The 16,387-nt window shown below is 38.8% G+C and overlaps 1 protein-coding gene and 1 long non-coding RNA gene across 3 annotated transcripts in view; both read right to left on the reverse strand.

Annotated features, from left to right (window-relative positions):
- The window catches only part of NALCN (sodium leak channel, non-selective), a 248,499-nt gene that overhangs the window by 30,265 nt on the left and 201,847 nt on the right, over positions 1-16,387 (reverse strand). The window contains exons 19-26 of one of the 2 annotated variants that reach the window (XM_042806090.1): positions 7,256-7,357; positions 6,748-6,817; positions 5,430-5,521; positions 5,140-5,262; positions 2,753-2,809; positions 2,256-2,376; positions 2,023-2,154; positions 65-232 (exon numbers count right to left, since the gene is read on the reverse strand). In XM_042806090.1, the coding sequence (XP_042662024.1) occupies positions 65-232; positions 2,023-2,154; positions 2,256-2,376; positions 2,753-2,809; positions 5,140-5,262; positions 5,430-5,521; positions 6,748-6,817; positions 7,256-7,357 (865 nt within the window). The remainder of the gene's footprint in view (positions 1-64; positions 233-2,022; positions 2,155-2,255; positions 2,377-2,752; positions 2,810-5,139; positions 5,263-5,429; positions 5,522-6,747; positions 6,818-7,255; positions 7,358-16,387) is intronic. The other variant, XM_042806091.1, reaches the window with a different exon arrangement.
- On the reverse strand, positions 8,417-10,852 carry LOC116962641. The gene is made up of 3 exons (XR_004407693.2): positions 10,783-10,852; positions 10,597-10,680; positions 8,417-8,563 (listed from the first exon to the last, which is right to left on the reverse strand). It is a non-coding gene; the product is annotated as an uncharacterized LOC116962641 (long non-coding RNA).

Genomic DNA, 16,387 nt, shown 5'->3' on the forward strand with positions numbered 1-16,387 from the left:
ATGGTATCCTATTATTCCTCCATATTTTCTTTTTAACAACAAGAACAAAATAATTGGCACATACCAAAAAAATTTCCTTAAAGCCACTAAAAAGCTCTCGCACCACTTTCCTCATCTGAGGGACCAGTTTGAAAATTCGAAGAGGTCGAAGGCAGCGGAGTACCATCAAGAGCTGAGCTCCAGATTTGGCAGGTACGTTTTGGGGCATCCAGCACAGGAATATCAAACTCACCTTGAGGAGATAGGGCAGGAAAAGGTAAAGAAGGATTAGGCTTACAATGTCTTACCTGACATAGACAAATTACAGAAGATCAATAAACACTTCTCTTCCTTAAAATTAAAGGGAAGATTAAGGCAAAAAAAGCCTAATTTAGAAAAAGGACTTGGATTTCATGTGCCCGGGCTGATTGTCCTAACTAATGGGCATCAGCTTCAGGCTCTACCTTTCCCTTTGACTCAAAATCTATTTTATTCTTTTCAGCAGATGGAACAGTTCCAAAAGAAGAAATAAAATTGGCTGATTCAGAGCAGGGACACGAACTATACTCTTGGAGCAGGCAGCATCATCTCTCTCCCCCCTTCTCATTTGAAACAGAGATTCTAACCTGAAATTGAGATAGCCTCACCTGGAAAGTCCTTTAACAGTTTCCTTGACAGTTTTTCGTACCACTTTGTTATAAGTATAAGTAGTTTTGTCACCGTGTAGTTTTATCACACAAATATAATGCATTCGAAAGTGTTTTCAAAGAGCATAGTTGTGCCTTGCAGCCTGAACAATCTCTGACAGATGGTTATTGATTATAAGGTCTGTTAATTACTTCATATTTTTAAAAAAGTATTTATAAAACCAATGTTGTTACAGGGGAACAGAGGTAGAGTGTTACAAAGAGGTAAGTGCACAAAAAATGGAGGATCAAGCTGATATCACCAATATGATGTACAACTTAGTATGATTTGTTAAAAACAACAGTGGTAAAAGACAGCTGCCCCACCAAACCAGAAAGATTTGCCAGTGCTTCTGACTTTCTTTCATGTTCTTTTAAGACCACCACACGCACACTTGGAATATCCAAGCTACACCACCTAAATTTTCCTTCAGACAAGCAGAGGGATTCAGAGAGATTTCAAGAAACTAATGCACATACTGATTATGCATACTACAGTAGGAGTTTTGTATATGTATGCATATTTTTATTTATGCTAACAATGGACTCCCTGATACAAATTGATCATGACAAATTTTATGCAGCACATCTGTCTGGTGGATTAATCTCTGAAAGATTTAATCTAAATCCATCAAAGCCATTTTGCTTAGTAATTTCTTCAGTTAGAAAATCTTTCATACTGTATTATACTGAGCACTGTTTTTGACACATTCTGTGGTGTTTATTGTCCTATGTGAGGAGTAAATAGACCCCCTTCTCTTGTATTTGAATGGAATGCAGAAAATTTACAGGGGACAAAGAAAACAGTAGAACATTTTTTTCCTGAGAACCATTACTGATAGGTATGGAATATAGAAAGATGCTGCTTTGCTTTCTTTCTGCTATAGCAACACCAACAACAAGGATTTGCCGTTCTGTCAAGTGGCAGATGCTTTTGAAACACTCTCTATAAAGCAGGAGAACTACTGAGAGGGGAGGAAGCAATGAACGGCTAAAGAAATAGAGAAAATAAAGATTCTCCTACATAAAAAAGCAAGGTCAGAGATCTTGAGTTTATCTTGGAATTAAATCAGGTCTGATACTTAAAACATTTTTAAATTAAAAAGGGCCATACAATGGCCCTATACTAAATTGTCTGGTGCTCATCACATATCAGTGTATTTTTATGTCTAAACAAGTATTTGTACACATAACTGACAGGACTGCACATGAAAATAGTGGTGTTTGTATACATATTACACTACTGTGTTTGCACCAGGGTGCAGAGACAAACTTTTAACATTCCCAAACATTTATATATCCAAAGATATCAAAAATAAGAACTTGATAGGAACCTCCCATAAATACAAAAACTTACAAGATATATAAATATGTCCATAACTCCTCCAAAATCCCTAATCACAGCTGTTGGTGTAAAAAACAAGCCATCTGCCATAATCTTCAGATTAAGCTCAATGCTCATGAATATTACAAAAACGTATTCAGCAATCTGAAAATCAAAACAGAGAACAGTCATAATTTAAGAATAGGCAGTGGAGAAAACCAAGATGACTGTGCTTCATTAATTGTAAAATGATTCAGCGACAGTACCTGGAGTGTTGGAGCATGCATAACTCTTCTAAAGGGGGATTCGAACATCATGGAGATGCAGGAGCATATAGTAACAATGATCATGACCCAGTCCAGGTAAGTAACCAAACCCAGCAAGTCACTGTGAACGATACATAAGGATTACCATTACAGAAGTGCCAAGAGTGCTGTGTCATTTGTACTGTGTCTATACCACAGTTAAGTTCTTTCCTACAAAAAATAAATTAAACTGAGGAGTGTCAAAGATTTCAGTATTTTGGAAATGTGCAGTAAAACTAGGGAAGTAACATGCAAGTGAAGAAGAAAAGGCTGATAAAAAAAATCCTCTTCCTATTCATCCTCCTCCCCAAACAACTCCACGGAAAGAAAAACCTTTTTGGGGAAAAAAAAGAAATACACATGTGCATGCACACATACACACATACATGCATGTGTGTGCTCACACACTTATACTGTAGGCTTATGTGACCAAGCAAAGTTACTTTTGCAGTGCTTACTAAAGCTGATGGTATTTGGTATTTTTCACAGCTCCAGTAACAGGATCTGTTTTAGAACTATAAAAAGAAGAAAAGATATAGTCATTTACATCTTATTTTAGCCAGCATTATAATATCATGCACCCATCACCCCAAAATAATTTATATCCAAAATCAAGGCTACATTTTATATTGTATTATTTTTAAATGTCTGTATCTGTTTCATTTGATTCCATGCGATTTTAGTCATACTGTCAACAGAGCTAGTATCACTTTAATTCATGGCCTGCCTGCAATTCCTCTAACTATTCTTTAAACTGCTAGTTTTTTGGGTCTTGCTTTTGTAAGCAAGGACTTAATTCTGTATTTTGCCTGGGGACAAGGAGAGGGATAACTTACTATTAAATTTTATGTTCCAAAGTGCTTCCTCAGGAGTTCTCTCCTTTTACTTCAAATCCTCTTGGACCATATCCTCAGTTGCCACAAAGAAATCCTTCCACAAGACCTATTTCTTTTATTACTTCTTCAGCCATTTTTTGAGGAATATTTCTAGATTCTCCATATCTGAATTTTCCTATGAAGTTGCTGTGCTTCACCTACCATATCCAAAGACCCATTAGGCAGCCAGAGAGAGTGAGAACCACTCCGTAGAATAATAAGCACATATCTAGGTGACACAAGTTAAGTTCTTACTCCAACAATTATTTAGGCTTTTCATATAAAGCAGAATGGCTTCAGCAGGAGAAGCTACAAGAATCCTATCCAAGAAGCCTCCCCTGCCCCAGTGGTTAGGGACACTTTTTACTTATCTTTCAAATCCTTGCAGCAAACCATGCCGAGACAGGATCTGCACTGAAGTATCCTATATTCCATGTGAGGGATCTAGCCATTGGGATGTGAAATTACCATCACTTTTTCACTGAGCTTAAAGTGAAAAATGGACTGACCTGACTTGAGGCATTACCACCAGGAGAGATTTCATGGTTATGAATTACAAGAACGCAAGATGCACACAAGAACAAGAGGCATCTTTCACAGGCCAGGTTCATCTACTTACATCAGTCAGTATACATAATATACTACTTTTGGTGCCATCCCACTGAACCCACTGACTTTTGTGTCTTATGCCCATACTTCTTCCCCACATTGTGTATAGTGCCGTTCTTCAGTCTTTTTTAATAGAAGAAAATATGTATCCTACTGGTTTGAAAAAGATATCTTGAATATCTTGGCAAGTGGGGTGGCAAAATGAATAAAGTACGTAGAATTTAAATAAATGAAAAAATGACTGCTTAACAAAATCAGTTTACTCTTATAATTGCAAACATTTTAATTAAACTGTTAGTAATATAAATTACCAGTTACCCTTGGGCACTCCACAATGCTAAGAGGTGCTGACATGTATTTGACAAGTGGATTGGAATGCATGTTCATGTGTTTTGTTTTGCTGTTTTAATTTGCAGCTGCTTCATGGACCAGTGAACCATAATCAAGTTAGCAGTTGCACAGAAAAGTAGGGACCTAACTCAAGGATGCTGAGCTTCTACATAGGTGGCAGAATACTTAAATATGGGTCTTGTAAAACTGAGTATCTACCCTTGCCCTTGTTCTACCTAGAAGTAAGCTGTTGAAGGGCACAGAGAATATCAACAGTAGAGCAGGTGCAGAAACCAGGTCTGCCAAGTGCCAGGCTCATAGCCTTGACCTGTGTTCTGTCTTATACTGTCTGTATGCAAGGTGACATGCATTAACCCTCCAAAATTAGGGTGCCAGCCATAGACAGAGGTTTTAAAGAAGATCTGTAAGATGATTTTATATCAAGCTGCTTGTACATAGATCTGTATCTGCCACACTCATGTACACCTACAGTTTAGCTATTGACTCTTCCTGGTTTTCACCTAGTCTCAGCTTTTCTCCTTTTATCTCCCACAGCTGAACACCTCCCCATCCTATTCTGGGTCTCTGATTATGGGTTAAGGAGTCTTCAGGTGAGCATAGGTGGGATACATTTCTCTTCACCTTTTTCTGTTCTTTGAGTAACTCTTGGCATATAAAGACTTCCCATATTATGATGAGGAATAGGAAGGGAATAACAAGCTGATTCCAAAAGATCTAAAAATGGGGGTATAAAACATTACCCTTTCCTCTCAGTTCACACCTGCGGTTTCCCCCCCAGCGTCTTGTCCCATCTTAGCATTGCAGTCTGCTCAAACACGTCTGCCCTTACACAGCATTTTACTGCTCCATTTCTTCCAACAGCAAGATTATACCATAGGCAACTAACTGCCAGATTGTGTGGTGACCACGGTATATGCAGTTTCCTTTCAAAATAAAAGTTAGACCTAAATTTCTAAGGACATGGAAGTAAATGCTTGTTGGAACCAATTGCTGATACGGAATGAACTTACGCATTAAAGCGAGCTCGTACCACCACACGGCAGAAATTCCTGAATCTGTGCTCACGGCCAACTATGAAAAGTGGTTTATCAAAATAGGGATGATTCTCTCGCAGCTCCTCTTCCTGGACTTTCCTTTCAAAAGATAAAAAGTAAATTATTAAGTGATATACATTATACCTGGCAAAAATATCCCTTACACTTTGTTCTTTTTTTTCATCATGACTCTCAATACTTTTTAATTCATTCAGAGAATACTTAATACAGAAAAGTGTGCACTCAGACATTTGATTTTTAAATACCTTTTCATTTCAGCTTGTTCTTTTTTTTCTTGGATCATCTTTATCTCACTGTCTTCTCTCTGTGCATTTCTGTATCTCACTGTGTTGGAGTGCTAGAAGCAAAATGATTCCTTTTAAATGAGGTCTGTGGGTTGTTGTTTTTTAATATTTCAGATGAAAGCAAGATACGGTATTTTACATAGAAAGATTCTTTATTTTCAAATGCACTGTACATCAACTCAGTCAAGCATATTGTACAGTATTTTCTACCAACAGCACAAGGATGCTTATTTTCATCAAGGTTAATTTCAGTTTTAATTTCATGCGTGAAGTTCCATTCACTGCAACTTTCAACTTTAAAAGCAAAGGTCCTGTAAGCTCAGCTGATCTCTCTGAACTGAAATGAATACCATTAAAGTTACTAAGGGCAAAGATAAGGCAAGAAAAGGCTTTAGACACCCTTTCAGCTTCTCCAGTCTGCTGCGTATGCTGCCAGGCAGTGAGCTGTGCAGAACATACAGGCAGTGACTGCTGAGCGCAGGGAAGGAGGGGAGGTGGGGAGGACGTTGTCTGAGCTCATCCAGTGGAGGGTACAATCGGTATTACTATTCAGAGTTAAGTGAGTCTTTGGAACACTCCTGGAGGGGTAGTGCTGGGTGTTACACTTGTGCATAAGCAAAGCCAAATCTGCTTTAAAAGATTAGTTATTTACAGTTTCTTTCTACCACCATTCAGACAATTAATTAATTATGTCTTATGCAGTTGTTTTTAAGTATGAAGCACATCTAGAAAATGACTGTCATAGTTTGGAAACAGAGGGACTAATATTGCTCCTTGAATTTTCATAGTCACAGAGAACCACAAAATATGAATTTGCAGAAGTGAAACTATAACACAGTGAAATCCATGATTATTATTCTCCCTTTTAGTCTTTATCCTTTTGTCTGACAGTTTGGGTGTTTGAAAAATGCTGTTAAACTTCCAGTGGAAATTCTGAAGTGCTGTTTTGCCAGCCTGAGTGATTGGTGTAATTCCAGAGTAAGGCTTTTTAAGGTGTGCTGGCTAGCAATTGTTGTGGTCCTAATGTAGTGTCTACAGCTTCAGTGAATCTATCTCAGCAAGTGTTTCAAAACCAGTAAGTCTATCAGTGAAATAACCATGTCAATTATTTTGAGGATAATTCTAATGCAGTTACAGTATTTGTTATATGATTTCCTTCCAAGATTTCAAAAGACATATTGTAAACACAGACATTAGTCTTACACAACTATTTATTGTACAGTACATATTCTATTTCTTGTATTATCAAATTAAAGCAATCATTTCTATGAGGACTTACATCTTGAGTCAATGTTTCAAGAGACTTTCCTCTGCTGATTCGCTGGCTGTTGGAACCATGTCTCAGTGACCTAAAACAATCATAATCAATTTAACGAAACATCTCAAAATGAAATTTTGACCTTTATAGGATGGCCATTATAAAGCACTGCTCTCCAGCCACCCAATATTTCAAATTCTTATCATTCTTCTCTCACTAACATCAGAAGCTTTTATGTTCTTCAATTGTTTTCAATCTGGTCTAACATAAGCCAATTTCTTTCCTTCTGATCTTTAAATTGATAGCTTTGTAGTTGGAGAAGGAAATGACATTTGAAATGAAAAGACATTTTTTCCATTTATACAGTACAATGAATTTCATTATGGTTACAATGAAGAATATAGGATTCAGTTCTTTGTACAAATAAGTATTTTCAGTTTGTCACACGTTAGGTATTGCTCAAATTTAATTTTTTCCGTCACCTTTATTTTAAGAATATTTTTAAACCATCTCTTCTGTCCATGTTTACCTCCGTTCTTGTCGTATATGATGCTGGACACTAAGTATTGACCTTTCCTTTGCAGGCTGCCCCTCAAAGGATCCGCTCAGCATACGTTGTCTAGTGCAGGCCCTATGAAGAAATATAATGATGATGACACAGAGTTTTCCGTATAAAAGATAATTTCTGAGGTAGCATGTTCAAACAAGTCAGCTTGGCTTTCTGGGAAGCAAGTGCACAGCTTAACGGACAGTAACAATAAAATAGCAATGGACTTTACATGAAAAGATATTTCCAACCCAGTGGTCCCCACTTTGCAACATAACCGTCATCTGATGGACGTTCTCCATGCCTTAGCAAGGGCCACCTTTGAGGTTTTTTAGTTTGAGGTAGAGTTTCTGGTCCCTTAAGACTTCACTAAGTGTGAAAAGGGTTAAGCAATGCAGTAATCATCAGTAAAAGCAGCTTCTCAGCAATAAATAAGGGAATAGTAGAAATGCAGCTGTCATTTTAGGGCAGCTCCCTTTCAGGGCTGTACATGGAAAAGTATTTATGTACAAACTCAAGACTTACAGCATATCTTTGAGTGTTCTTCTACATAACTAGGACCATATATGGTTTGAAATGAAAAGCTGCACATTGCTGATATCCTGTCATATGAAATGTCTGCTCTCTGGGAATGCATTGAATTGCAGCATTTTCTTGTGTGATTTTTTTCACTTGTTTGCTCATTTGTTTAATTTTGCTTTGGCTGAATTTCGGCAAACACCTTTTACATCTTACATATTTTGTCAGAAATTTTTGAATTTGTTGGTTAGTAACTGTGCTACAGCTAAACAAAGCACACATATCTTTATTTTGATGACTACAATGAAATGGATTTGCTTAAGAAAAAGGGAAGTTTCCACTATAAGAGCTCACAGAAATCCCCCGACGGCTGAGAAATGGTTTTTTAACATTGGAAAAATATTTTAACTCTCCAGGAATTCTACAATTTTAAGTTTACATAGTGCATGCTTTACTGCTCATTTTGTGCTGTGTAATCATTCAGACAAACACAAGACCCAGTTGGTAATATTTCATCTTTTTAATGAACTGAATCTCCATTTTTTTTTTTTTTCAATTACATGCTACTGGAGTAACCACTCTATTCACTAGTCTACTGTAAGGCTTAGATAAAGGCTATTCTTGACAGCATGTGATGATCATGCTTGATGCCAAAAGGTGTTCCAGGCATGTTCTTTCCCGACTGTGACTTTATTTTTCACTCTTCTCTGCTATTTCTCCTTCTTTTGGGTTTAAACACATAAATGATACGAGAGGGATCCAAAGTGAGATCTGGAACACAAATGAAAAGCTTAGAATGCTTGTCAGTGTCATCACTGTCAATCATACTAGCATGCTAGAAAAATACATTGTGCTACACTTGTTCTAGAAGGCATTAGGTTACACTACACTGAACTGAAGCATCATGCCGTTTAAGAAAATTACTGTATGTCTTATAAAACACAACTCATCTTAGCCAAAACATGAACATTTTAATACCAGTGGATTCTAAGCATCATATTATGGAGGATGATACTACATAACACTGTCAGAAGACGACACAGATATTATTTGCATAACTGTGCAATTTTCTTGTAAAAAACCCAACCTAACAGATAAAAATTATTTCCTAATGTAGGTCCTACCTAACTCCAATGACAATCTAGTTTTTCCTAGCAGAGACAATGGAGAGTTTCGGGGTCTGACTTCTATATAGAGGCTTTGTGTTGTGACAAAGAGGGTAACTTATCTTTTTTTCCTGTAAATATAAATTACTGTGTTCCACTTTTAACATCCAGAAATTATTTTCTTGACATCAAAAAGCAACTTGGACATACACTTTTTATGTCCTTGTACACAGGTTAGTTAAATACCAAGTTACATAAACTATTAGAGTCCCTAATGAAAGAGAACATTAAATGCTCAAACAATAAATTATTTACCCAACTAATGAACAAGATGGCTTATTTGATTATTAATGGTATAATAAAATACATTTAGCCATATACTATACGGAATGGGAATGCATAAAGGGTAACACCTGTAGAAAGACTGTGAGGACTGTTTATGATCTCTGCCTAAGTTAGATTCCTAAATCCATATTTAGAATTTAGATCCATTGTCTCATTTTCAATAACCCTGGAAGCCCTGTAGCTCCTATTGAAGTCAATAGAGAAATAATGAAATGCCAGTTGATTAGCACAGAAATCAGGAATTTTTATCTAGTAACTTCAAAGAAACTTTTTGTATTTTCAGAGAAAAAGATGCTGTGCTGAAAAGGCTGTGGCTACTTTTGACAGCCTCTCTCCCAGCATTCTCCATCTGATCGGAATTAGTGCCTTAATCTTCCTTGTATTAACTTTAGTAAAATGCTTTGTTATCCTTTTGACTTAGGATCTGGATATTTTTTCAGCTGTTTAGACACCTAGAGTTGCAGTTCTTTGGGGACTTTTGAAAAAGAAAGCAAGAACCATGAAGTTTTTAGAACTGCATAGTTGTCAATTTCAGTCTACAATAGGATTTGTTTTCTTATTAGACAACCACACTTATGTGCTTATTCTCAGTGCCTACATGTGAGTCATGTCCAGGCTTCCCACATAACGAGTGGAGATGTAGGAGTCAATTAAATTGGTTGCACAGAGGTGACCAGTGATGCCTGTCACAACTTGAAGTATTTTGCCTTGCTTCCAGCTGCAGCTCCAGCCAGGTATGGGTCCCCTACACACTTCTGTGTTATCTGCTATCCTCAAGAGGATGTTTTGGACAACTTCTGGCATCTCATACATTACTAGATGTCCATCTGTGGACAACTTCATTGAATGCTTGGTGAATCAATTTAAATAATGGTGTTTGGAAGCTATTCAAGTAATCATAAAGCGGTCATGTAAAGACAAAGCAGTCACCTGAAGATCTCACTGGACTCCACTGCCTGTATTGACTAGAACTCTGTCAAGTAGGTGATAGAGGTCATCACTTAGCTCACAGGCAGATCTGGTAGTCTGAAGAAGAATCCCACAGCTGGGACAATCACTGTGCCACAGTGTTAAAAATTTAGTCTTGTGTGGTTTTCAAACTGGAGTTCAAAAAAAGTGTTTTCTTGACTTGATACATCTTCACGTAATTGTAGCTGGTCAGAATCTTTTGACCTTTCTTTGAACAATGCAGGCAAAATTACCTTTTTTTAGCTAAGATTGTCCTTTCCATCTTCCTATACCACCTCTATGAAATACCAGATAGGTCCATGTTCACTTGTGGAGGAATGAGGAAGTTATGAAACAAAGGAGAAGAGAGAAGAAATATGTTGAGCTTCTGGACTTTGTACTCACCTTGAAGAACTCTGAACACAGTCTAGCAGCTGCAAACAACATACTCCAAATTTGTCTTGAAAATCACAAATGTAATAGAATATCCTGAAAAAGAAAATGCAACTTGGTAGTTTATCAGAAAGCCAGACTGCAGGTGAAGACCATACAGAACAATAAGATATTGGGATATCACATAGTTTGTATTACCTGTTAACAATTATGAGGTCAAAACTTTTGAAGTCCTTCAGACTATTTCATGCTTTGTAACCCCTGAAAAATAAGTAGTGAACAGATTGTTCAAGTAACATTCTTTGAGCTAATGTAAAATATTAAATGCTTTGATCAATAGTTCAAAATACTATACCTTTAATGAATATTCTGAGGTGTCTTGCAGAGGGTATGCATATGGCTCATGCTGGGACATTTTAGGGAGGCATCCTTTCCACAACAAGTGTTTGTTTACTTGTCTTCTTGCATTCCAGCGTAACACTGATTTGTTGTTTTTCTGTATTATTTTAATGAGTGAATACTTATCTAGTAACTGCAGCAACTGCATGTATTACTATGTACTTCTCGTTCTTGTTCTCCCTGAAAATGTGCTCACACTGAAGTCTTAGCAGTGTGATATGCTTCAGTAAAACACTCAATTATCAGCCTCATTCAGCCCTGTTTTCACTATGACTCTATCCTTATTAAATCTTCCCATACTCTCATTATACTTGCATCTAACTTGGAATATATTGTTAAATGTGACAACCTAAGATTTGTGGTAAATCCACATGATAGATGTGCTAGTGTTTCTCTCTTTCATTTTATAAATTTAATTCAATAAGGCACTGTTTGAATAGCAAGCAAAATGCACATTTTCATTGCAGCTATATGTGTTCTTATATAAGTTCTTTGGGAAAAATATACTATATTTTAAAGATAGCTGAATTTGACTGGTAAAATAAAATGAATTATTAATGCAATTTCAACAATTAATGGTTTTCCTCTTCCATGTTTTCTCATTTCCCTCCATATATCTCTAAAGGAAAAACCAGTCACTTATTTCCCTTAGTGTCTACCCAGTCTGCTGAATTATGTTAGCATACTTTCTTTCCCTTAGCCATTTCATATTTTCATTGTAATTCTGGCCTTCCTGTTTCAGCTTCTCATCTACCAGATGTTTGTATAGTAATTATTTTCCTTGGTTTATAGAAGAATTGATAGAAACAATGGAGAAGAAGGAACCTCAAGTGGCCCTCTAGTCTATCATCTCTCTCAAAGTGGGATCAATGATAGCTATGCTATTCTGGGCTGATGTTTGTCAAACTTCCTTTTCCACATCTGCAGTGTTGGAGACTCCACAGCACACTAACTCTACTTCACAACAATGCTTTACAGTGATCTATAACATGGTGGTCATTTGGCACAAACCCCATAAACCAGTAACTTCTTACCAAAGAATATGTGCATTTGAGTATTTATTTCCGTTTGTCTTTGCAAGAGGCAGGTGGAATACAGCGATGTCATACACTTGTGGAGATTTAAGGTGGTGGTGACTTAAGTCTGGATTTGGCTCCTGATGACAACAATCATCAACTGAGCCTAACTATAATATTTATTCTGAGAAATGCATGGTATCAAAGCTTCACAGTTATGAAGAAAGAAGTCATATTCTTAAGAAAGAAAACATAAAACATACAGAGAAACTTGTAAGTGATTTAGAAATGACTAATACAAGTTAGTTATTTAATGCAGGAAAATTTCTAATAAAGGATACCAAAGGCATGCCTTCTATGATCACAGAATCACAGACTCATTTATGTTGGAAAAGACCATCAAGTCCAACCATATACCTAATACTGTCAAGGCCATCACTAAACCATGTCTCCAAATGCCACATCTACACGTCTTTAAATACCTCCAGGGATGGTGACTCAACCACTTGCCTGGGCAGCCTGTTACAATGCTTCACAACCCTTTCAGTGAAGAAATTCTTCCCAATATCCAATCTAAACCTCGCCTGGCGTAATTTGAGGCCATTTCCTCTTGTCTTATTGCTTGTTACTTGGGAGAAGAGACTGACACCCACCTCACTACCATCGCCCTTCAGGTAGTTGTAGAGAGTGAGTCTCCCCTCAGCCTCCTTTCCTCCAGGGTAAACAGCCCCAGCTCCCTCAGCCACTCCTCAAAAGATTTATGCTCCAGACCCTTCATCAGCTTTGTTGCCCTTCTTTGGACATGCTCCAGCACCTCAATGTCTTTCTTGTAGTGAGGGCCCCAAAACTGAACACACTATTCAAGGTGCAGCCTCACCAGTGCTGAGTACAGGGGGACAATCACTTCCCTAGTCCTGCTGGCCACACTATTGCTGACACAAGCCAGGATGCCATGGGCCTTCTTGGCCACCTGGGCACACTGCCGGCTCATATTCAGCCGGCTGTCGACCAACACCCCCAGGTCCTTTTCCAACAGGCAGCTTTCCAGCCACTCTGCCCCAAGGCTGTAGTGCTGCATGGGGTTGTTGTGACCCAAGTGCAGGACCTGGCATGGAGCCTTGTTGAACCTCATATAGTTGGCCTTTGTCCATTGACATGGTCTGTTCAGATCCCACTGTAGAGCCTTCCTGCCCTCAAGCAGATCAACACTCCTGCCCAACTTGATGTTACCTGCAAACTTACTGAGGGTTCTCTCAATCTCCTTGTCCAGATCATTGAAAAAGATATTAAACAGAACTAGCCCCAATACTGAGCCCTGGGGAACACCACTTGTGACCGGCTGCCAATTGGATTTAAATCCATTCACCACAACTCTTTGGGCTTGGCCAGCCAATTTTTAAACCCAGTGAGGAGTACTCTTGTCCAAGCCCTAAGCAGCCAGTTTCTCCTGGAGAATGCTGTGGAAAATGGTGTCAAAGGCTTTACTAAAGTTGAGGTAGACAACATCCACAGCCTTTCCCTCATCCACTAAGTGGGTCACCTTGTCATAGAAGGAGATCAGGTTAGTCAAACAGGACCTGCCTTTCATACACCCACACTGACTGGGCCTCATCACTTGGCTGTCCTGTACGTGCTGTGTGATGGCACCCAAGATGATCTGCTCCTTAATCTCTCCCAGCACCAAGCTCAGACTGATGGGCCTGTAGTTCCCCAGATCCTCTTTCTGGTCCTTCCTGTAGATGGGTGTCACATTTGCTAACCTCCAGTCAACTGGGACATCCTCAGTTAGCCAGGACTGCTGGTAAATGATGGAAAGTGGCTTGGTGAGCACTCAGTACCCCTGGGAGGATCCCTTCTGGACCCATAGACTTGTGTGTGTCTGAGTGGTGTAGCAGGTCACTAACCATTTCCCCTTGGATTATCGGGGCTTCATTCTGCTCCTCATCCCTGTCTTCCAGCTCAGGGGTCTTGGTATCCAGAGAATAACTGGTTTTACTATTAAAGACTGAGCCAAAGAAGGCATTAAGCACCTCAACCTTTTTCTCATTCTTTGTCGCTATGTTTCCCTCCCACATCCAATAAGGAATGGAGATTCTTCTTAGCTCTCCTTTTGCTGCTCATGTGTTTTAGAAATATTTTTTATTGTCCTTTATTGCAGTAAACATATTAAGCTCTAGTTGGGTTTTGACCCTTCTAATTTTCTCCCTCCATAACCTCACAGCATCCTTGGAGTCCTCCTAAATTGCCTGCCCCTTCTTCCAAAGGTCATAAACTCTCCTTTTTTACCTTGAGTTCCAGGCAAAGATCTCTGTTCAGCCAGGCTGGTCTTCCTAGCCAGTTTGTCTTTTGGCACACAGGGATGGGCTGCTCCTGTGCCTTTAAGTTTTTCTTCTTAAAGAATGTCCAACCTTCCTGAGCTCCTTTGCCCTTCAAGACTGACTCCCAAGGGACTCTGCCAACCAGGCTCCTAAACAGGCCAAAGCCTGTCCTCTGGAAGTCCATGGCAGCAGATCTGCTGATCCTCTCCTTACTTCTCCAAGAATCGAAAACTGTTGCCATTTCATAATTGCAATGTCCATGATGGCCTCCAATCATCACATCACCCTCAAGTCCTTCTCTGTTCACAGACAACAGGTATAGGGGAGTACCTTCCCTAGTTGGCTCCCTCAGCAGCCATGTTAGGAAGTTATCTTCCACACACTCCAGGAACCTCCTGGACTGTTTCCTCTCTGCTGTATTGTATTTCTAGCAGACATCTGGTAGGTTGTAGTCCCCCACGAGAACAAGGGCTAGTGACTGAGAGACTTCTTCCAGCTGCTTATAGAATATTTTGTCTGTCTTTTTACCCTGTTGGGTGGCCTGTAACCAACTCCTACCATGATATATCTGCCTTGTTGGCCTTCCCCCTGGTTCTTACCCGTAAACACTCAACCCCATCGTCACCACATTCAAGATGAAATGACTGGCTATATGGACAAGTGAGAAGCAGTGTTTGACACAGTGAATCGTGGAACATTAAACCAGAAGAACCCTGATAAACTTGAGAACTGAGTCAGCAAAAGGTTCAGGAAGTTGGACGAGGAAATATGCATGTGCAGAGTTTCACATCTGGTGCAGAATAGCTCCATGTGTCCATGAAGGCTGTGGAGTGGCTGGCTGAGAAAAGGATCTGGGAGCTACATTGTGCACTGGATCTGAATGGGATGGGGTTACTTGGATGATAACTGGATGAAGGCGTTCCTGCCATCGGTAAGTCAAATTGCCTGTTATATTAAGGAGGAATGTAGCCAGCATATTCAGGGAAGTTATTAGCCCTCCTCTACTCAGAGCTGGAGAAGCTGGACCTAGGACACACTTTTAGGTACTTCAGAAGGGATGTTGAAACACAGCAGCAGGTACAAGTGGTCAGTAGCCTACAGCACACAGGAGACTTGAGAGATCTGGGCTTGTTTACTTTGGTGAAGAGGAGGTTAAACCATGGAGCTAAACTTTCATTACTGTGAGATGACTGAGCAGCGAGCAATGGCCAGAAACAGTGGCTTGGACGGTTCAGACTGAGCATCAGGAAAACCTTCTCTCAAGGGTAGGGTAATGCAGTGCTGGAATCAGAGCAGGTGGAAGATGAAAATCTCATCTCAACCAGGATTAGCAATAATCCTACCTGAAGTGGTCAGTTGGACAACATGGCCTCCAAAGTTCCTTTCCAACCAATATGTCTTATGTTCCTGTGATAAACAAACTAATGAAAATGCTTGCTCATTCTCTTACGACACGGTGTATTACATTATTGTATTAATGTCCAGAGAGAATTTATTCAGAAATTAACTTTATAACTTTCCTAGAAGCACAAATAACCTAATTTCTTGCTCATTCTAGTATTCAGAAAAAAAATCACTATATTTTGCAGAAATGCTTGTATGAACACAGTCTGAATTATCTTCTAGCATATTAGCAAATTAGTAGAACTGGATACTTAATTCAAGCAATTAATTTTTTTCTCCAAGATGCACTCATGGCAGTTTCAGCTTCAAACATAAGATAAATGAACTTCACTCAATTAGCTGTTTATGAAACTGAAAGTTCCACTTGAGCATGAGCTATGTTATTCCCTCAGGCCCAGTAAACACATTAGACAAATCTTGACTAGAACAGTGAAAATCCTATTGCATACACCCAGCATCAGTTTACAGTTTGACTATAGCACTGGTTGTAATGAAAAGCAAATAAAAAGCTGCTCACCTAAAAAATGTTATTTCCCAAACTGTCACAGTAGTTATTTTATAATAAAATGAATTCTTGTGATTTTACTGAGTTTGATTTTCTTGTCAAGAGACCAGAGAACTTTAAGTCACAATTCAGAGCTTATTTAACAATTTTGAGGCAATAAC

Source organism: Tyto alba, unplaced genomic scaffold (assembly GCF_018691265.1).
Source record: "Tyto alba isolate M040663 unplaced genomic scaffold, T.alba_DEE_v4.0 Super-Scaffold_45, whole genome shotgun sequence".
Lineage (NCBI taxonomy): Eukaryota > Metazoa > Chordata > Aves > Strigiformes > Tytonidae > Tyto > Tyto alba.